At 32.5% G+C, this 6,513-nt stretch overlaps 1 protein-coding gene across 1 annotated transcript; it reads right to left on the bottom strand.

Annotated features, from left to right (window-relative positions):
* Window positions 1-853: 853 nt before the first annotated feature.
* On the bottom strand, window positions 854-2,338 carry LOC17876898 (probable indole-3-pyruvate monooxygenase YUCCA5). The gene has a single exon (XM_006280464.2). It carries the CDS (start codon window positions 2,260-2,262, stop codon window positions 988-990), a length of 1,275 nt encoding a protein of 424 aa, XP_006280526.1. The 5' UTR covers window positions 2,263-2,338; the 3' UTR covers window positions 854-987.
* Between the last annotated feature and the right edge of the window lie 4,175 nt (window positions 2,339-6,513).

Below are 6,513 nucleotides of genomic sequence, written 5' to 3'. Positions count from 1 at the left end.
CCATTGATTCTTGACGTTTTAGATCTTTATCATCAGATTTGGGTTCGACGTTAAACTTGTAGCTTTGTAGATAGATGCAACGACGACGACGTTTATAATCATCTTCTTGACTTGTTATAAAATCTGCACTAAGTTTCTCTGAAGCCTCATCTACATCACTTGTTGACTTCTTTGGGTTTCCTTCTCTATCCCAAACTTTTCCATAGATCCAATGTTCTATCGTCTTCTTCATCTTCTTCTATCCCTAAGTATAAAATTTTAATAGTGTAAAAGGTTTTGTCAAAACTTATCGATATATAGTGCATGGTATGAAGATATATAGTATTTATTTTTTCCTCTTTTTTTTAAGTTTGATAATTTATGTTTTCCTTTTTTTCTGTTAAATAAGGATAATTTTACTTTTCTAATTTTATAACGAATTAATTTATTTTTTTCGCTATTATCCAATATATTTTTTACTAAGAATTTTCATTACGACACTAATTAAAAAAGGCTTACATAGTTCAGCCTTTTAATGGGCCAAATTTGGGCCTTTGGGATGAAGTTTAAACTAAGGTCTCAAATTTTTCTATTTTGGTTATAATTTTATTTTCCTCGTATTTCATCAAAAAGGCTTTATTTTCCTTTATTATTCAATGCAAAAAACTCAAATTGTTTGTCGTAAAAAAAGAGTTAATAAATATGAATAATTTACTATTATTATTATCTTTCATAAAACATTACAAAGATATAAAATCGAAAAAAAAAACAGAAGAGGAAAAAAAGAATAAAATGAAATAATAATGAAGAGAAACGCCACGTCATCCTAGTTATACAAAACGCCCACACAGCCTTCAAAAAACGACACCGTTGGGTCTTCAGGAGAGGGCTCTCTTGTATCTGTATCTCTATATGTATAAAAAAAAAAAAAGAAATAATAAATGAACACTCTGTTTTTGTTTTTTCTTCTTCTCAGTGATGGTATAAGGGCAAGCCCTAACTTGAGGCCTAAGCAACTGAGATGCATCTTCGGTGACCAACCCTTGTTCTCATTCTCTGTCGTTTGGTTTCTTCTCTCCACACGTTTCCAATGTCTTGGGCTATGTTAACAGCGTCTGCTGATGCTCCGGCCAATCCTTTCCTCGTGAATCCGGCCGCGTAAAGTCCCGATTTACCTTTCCATGCGTTTGGAAACGGCGATTTCGGGAACCCGTTTTTCGAAAACAGATCGTTTTCTTGGAGCCATGATGGCACGTTGCTACGGTAACCAGTGGCGAGAACCACCGCGTCAAGATCTAGTCTCTGACCATCTACTAGCTCGACATGGCTACGTGTAAACCTTCTAATTCCGGGAACGATCTCTACTTCTCCGGATTTGATTTTCTCCATAGCTCCGATATCAAGAACTGGAGTCTTCCCTGTGACAACCTTAAGCTCCATTGGGCCCATATTGGGTCTCTTAAGCCCATACTTTGTCAAGTTTCCCAAAATAAGCCATGCGAGGAGGAGTAGAATCTTGTCTACTAGCCATAGAGGAAACCACTTCATCAACATCATCGAGATTTCGAAACTTGATTTGCCAAGAACCTCTCTTGGTAACACATGAACCGAGCTACGAACAACCATGGAAGCGTTAGCATTGTGATTCGCGAGATCAAGAGAGACTTCCATGCCTGAGTTTCCACATCCTACGACAAGAACGCTCTTCCCTCTGTATTTCTCGCCGGTTTTGTACTCACACGAGTGGATCACCTCGCCGTCGAACTTCGTCGTGAGACCCTCGATCTCCGGAACAACTTTCTCAGCGTTTTCTCCCGTCGCCACCACTAGCCACCGACAGATGTATTCCATCTCCGACCCCGAGGATGACGAGGATGATGTCTTAATGCGCCATAGACCACTGGTCTCGTCGTACCGAGCGGACTGAACACACTCGTTGAACTGAGGGGTGATTTCGAATTTGTTTGCGTAGGACTCAAGGTAATCAATGAACTGTCGTTTTGTTGGATATTCAGGGTAGTCTTCCGGGAATGGCATTTTGGGTAATTGACAAACTTTCTTTGGTAAGTGAAGTTTGATTCTGTCGTAAGTACGTTTCTGCCATAGTGAAGCTATGCAATCTGCTCTCTCCAATACAACAAATGGAACATCTTGCTCGCGGAGACAAGCCGCCGTGGCTAGCCCCGATGGCCCGGCTCCGACGATTACCGGACCGTTAACCCAAATGCACCGTCTTCTGTCTGAGAAATCTTCACTTCCCATGAGCCTAAACATGTTCTCCATTTTTAGAGGGTGAATTTGATCGGATAGAGATTATATGTAGTAAAAAAAAATAGGGTGATTTTGATCGTATTGGAAGTATAGGTAGTGGAAATGAATAAGTTTGTTTTTGGTTTTTGTGTTGTTTGTAGAGATTTGAGGAATGAGATGTTTTGGAATGTGTTTGGAAGAAGAAGTGATTTGGGTTTGTTTATATAGTGGAACGAACTAAGAGGAAGCAGCATGTGACCTTATGGTTTGCGCGTTATACGGCTCTAAGGTTAAATCAAATATAATAAACACAAAAGTTCTTCAATAAGTGTGTGTAATAATTAACCTATATAGGTTTCCCATTTAATCATATGCTTTTGCTAAAAATGCGAAATAGTTTAATATTATATCAAGCTTTATTTTTTGTTGATTATGGAATCATTCGATTCTTTTCTTCCAAAGCTTGTGATGGGACTTTGATTAGAGTATCTTCATAACAATCCCATCATCATATGCCTCATTTTATTAGTATTAATTAGTTGGTGATGATTATAATATAATTTCTTTATGGTATATTTAGGAGATTGTACTTAGTGATAAAATAGCTTTTGATATTACAAAATATATAGTTTCAAAATTTTATGATGTGAAAGGGGTTATCAATTGGGTTGCAATGGACCAGTTTCATAATGATACTTATTCATATCATTTCATCCAAATTTTTTTCTGATCAATTCATATATGGTCCAATGATTATGATATACATCATCCAAATTTCAAATTCACACATGAGGTTGTAGATGGCTATGGAGAATAAAACTGGATTGTGAAAACTACTTGTGATATTGATACATAGACATAATTTGTATTAGAAGAGTTAATAGTAGCTACAAAACAAACCAAATTTTAGTCCTTAATTTGTCGCTAATATTCAAAACAACTGAATTTGCAAAAATGAATAAGAGTCCATTAATACGTTAGTATGGTTCTTTTTGCATAACTAAATTCGAATCGTTTTGTCATTCGAAAAATATCGAATCATAACCAAACCGCATTACCTTTTATAAATTTGATTAAATTAAACTGTATTCATTTCCTCGCCTAAACTTCCCCAAAAAAATGGATTCCGCTCTAATAGTCCCGAATAAATTAAATACATGATAATCTCTTAACCATCCCATCAAATAAGTTGAAGATTCATTAGAATCACATTGATCGGAATGTCATTCTGGTCTTTATTATTATTTAGAAAACGAACTAAATTTATATAAATAAATTAAAAATCTGTTAATATGATGTTTTTTCGAGTATACTTTGATTGTAAGTATACTCTAATATATGAGGGATAGACGTAAAATCTGATATCCGATATCCAAAAAATCAAATACGTAAGATAATCATAAAACCTAAACAGATAATCTGAACCGAAACCGATCCAAAATCCGAACGTCAAACCTACTAAATACTTCTAATCGAGTTTGACAAAACAAATGGTGTGGCAAATGCATGATGACAAGTATGCAACCACGTGGATTAGATGGTGAGCCCAGTGGGGGCTAAATTTTGGTCCACTTCAACTCGGCTGCCGACGACCTAACCAGGCAATAACCAATAACAATGTCAAAACCAATTTGCAAATTTTTTTGTTTTGTATTTTATATAATCAATTCGTTTTTTTTCTTCTTCCTTTTGACAGCTAATACAATTCGTTTTTTGGGTCAAATTTTTGTAACTTTGTCATATATTTATTTCAATAGAATTTGTTTTGTCTTTTTTGGTGTTTATTCGCTTTATACTACTTTCGATGAATGTTCCATTACAAATTTTTTCATTTTCTTTTTTTTTTTCTAGATTTATAAAACAAACTCTAAAATGGAAAAGTTGATAATGTATTTATATTCCATAGTTTTCTAACTAATGGAACTTAGTGGATGTACAACGGACGATGTGATTGTAGTATAGTATCGTACATATTCTACAATGTTTTGTTTGTTTTGCAAGTACATTTTATATGTTTTAAATTATTAATTAAAAGTCTATAAGAATTCGTAATAACCAAATGGCTCTTCATCTATCGCGTTTTCGAGTACTTCCTAAATATTGTGCATTTTAATTAAACCTAAAACTCATTACTAAAATATGTATGAATTTTAAGGTCAGAAAATTTAACCTCTACCAAAAAAAAAGAGAGAGAGAAAAATTCGTAATACGTAATAATATTGTTATTGAAAATTCATTTAGGAGACACATCTCATATTCATGATAGCTAGCCTATTTGAAACAGTTTAATAAAATATGGTGTTTTTAGCGTTAAAAAAAAAAGACACATTTCATAATCATACTATAATGATCAAATTCAGTTCTTACGAACATAACTGATCTTACTCACCTAGGAATCAAACTTGAAAAGCTTGAAAACCAAAGACAACATGTCAACATGGTTGGTTCTCCTAGAATCTTTTATACAGAGCTAACCCTTCTTGAGATCACCTAAGCTTATAGCCTCCTTTATATTTATGTTCTCCAAGACAATCGTGATTAGACCTAGATCTTCAAACATCTGTATTTCCAAATGATCACGTCAATATGTTCATTTGTTATCCTCATGCAACATAATATCGTAAGCTAACTTTTATGTAGCTCTCCATGGCTAGTGAACTCGATCGTTTATTCAATGTACGTACATGTTTTAGAGATAATTAGAGCTATTGTTTTGAGAAAAGTGATGTGTTTGTTTACATATTCTTACAAATTAAGTTCACGAAACATTATTCAAACTGAATCACTACACTCAAAGAAAATTGAGTAGCCGATCATTTCTATATATATAACTGCTGATTTTATAATTTTTTAGTAATGATCAAGCGGTAGATATATTAGTTTTGAATTAATTTAGTTTGTCTTTTAATAATTGATTATACGTATAATTAACTAAATGAAGCTAGATTATGATGGATTTCATTAACCGATCTTGCTTTAACTTTTTCCACAGTCACTTTAATTGGGTTGGTAGGCATATGTATATACTTTTCATGACTCCTATGTATAAAATAACAAGATGTAAATCGAATAGTAGAATAAAAATATTTTTCCATTCTCAAATCTTATTGAGGTTCAATGATCACTCACTAGAAAGCTCCCTTTGTAGTTGTAGAGATATATTACAAATAAAATGCTTTAGTAATGATTACATTCTTACTTTTTTTTTTGTTTGTTAAAAGGCATATTACATTCTTACTTACATTATATAGTTATATATGTATATAATATATTAAATTATCTTTTAGGTGTAATAATGGAGAATTTTATACATGTTACCAAATTTAAGAAAGAATGTATAGTGGTTCACATGGCTCCTTCCTTCCCACAAGCTAAGTATATATCATTACAAAATAAATAATCAAAGAAAATCTTAGCAAGATCCTTATCATTTTCTCAAGTTGATATATTTATCCTAAGAATTATCATTAAGAACCCTCAATAATTGTCGAATTTGAGTAGTTGAAAGAATCCAGAGGAATTGACCAAATTTTGTGTCAACGGCCTCTACGCATATAGACATTAATGACGTATTTGACTACTAGTGTTCATAGAATGTGCATATACAAACAAAGTTTTGAGAAATATTAGTATATAAAAGTATAAATTGTAATTGGTATCTTATAGACTTATACTATTAGGTAAAGTAGCCAAATGAGTTTGATTGCTTCCATACAAAGGAGAATTTAAGTCGTTTGACAAAATATTAGAAGTAATTTGGAAGGTTTTTAGATAAAGAAATGTATTTAACTAACCAAAATATGATGACCAATAAAACTATGAAAATATGATCATATATGAAGTCCCTATAACAAAACAAAAAACTTGATATGCAAGCATTTTATCATATATTAACATGCATGCGTCTTTCAAACAAATCCAAATTTAAAATATTTATAATTCGAATAAATGTCTTATAAAAAATTACAATTATAAAAACTCAATTATTTGAGAGAACATAATTTAATTACATTCTCAAAATTTTAGTACGTGGCGATTTCATCCATATGCATGCACATATATTTCCTCCACGTAGTAATGTGCATTGCATGCAAACATAAATGAATAAGCACATAGTATTAGTGTATTACTTTAAATGGGTTAGTCACTAATCTCTATCTATGAAGAACGTTAAGAAAATTCATTTGACCAAAGTCGTTGAGACCCAAAATTTGGTCTGATTACTTTATGTTTAAACTTGAAATGGAGTTTTGTTATCGAAAAGAAAACTAATTATGCTGATAG

This window comes from Capsella rubella, unplaced genomic scaffold (genome assembly GCF_000375325.1).
Source record: "Capsella rubella cultivar Monte Gargano unplaced genomic scaffold, Caprub1_0 scaffold_8, whole genome shotgun sequence".
In the NCBI taxonomy this organism is placed as follows: Eukaryota; Viridiplantae; Streptophyta; class Magnoliopsida; order Brassicales; family Brassicaceae; genus Capsella; species Capsella rubella.
This window is presented reverse-complemented; position numbering and strand designations above follow the sequence as displayed.

Excerpts from the sequence above, each read along its gene's own strand:
- LOC17876898 (XM_006280464.2), bottom strand. The coding sequence starts at position 2,262 with ATGGAGAACATGTTTAGGCTCATGGGAAGTGAAGATTTCTCAGACAGA.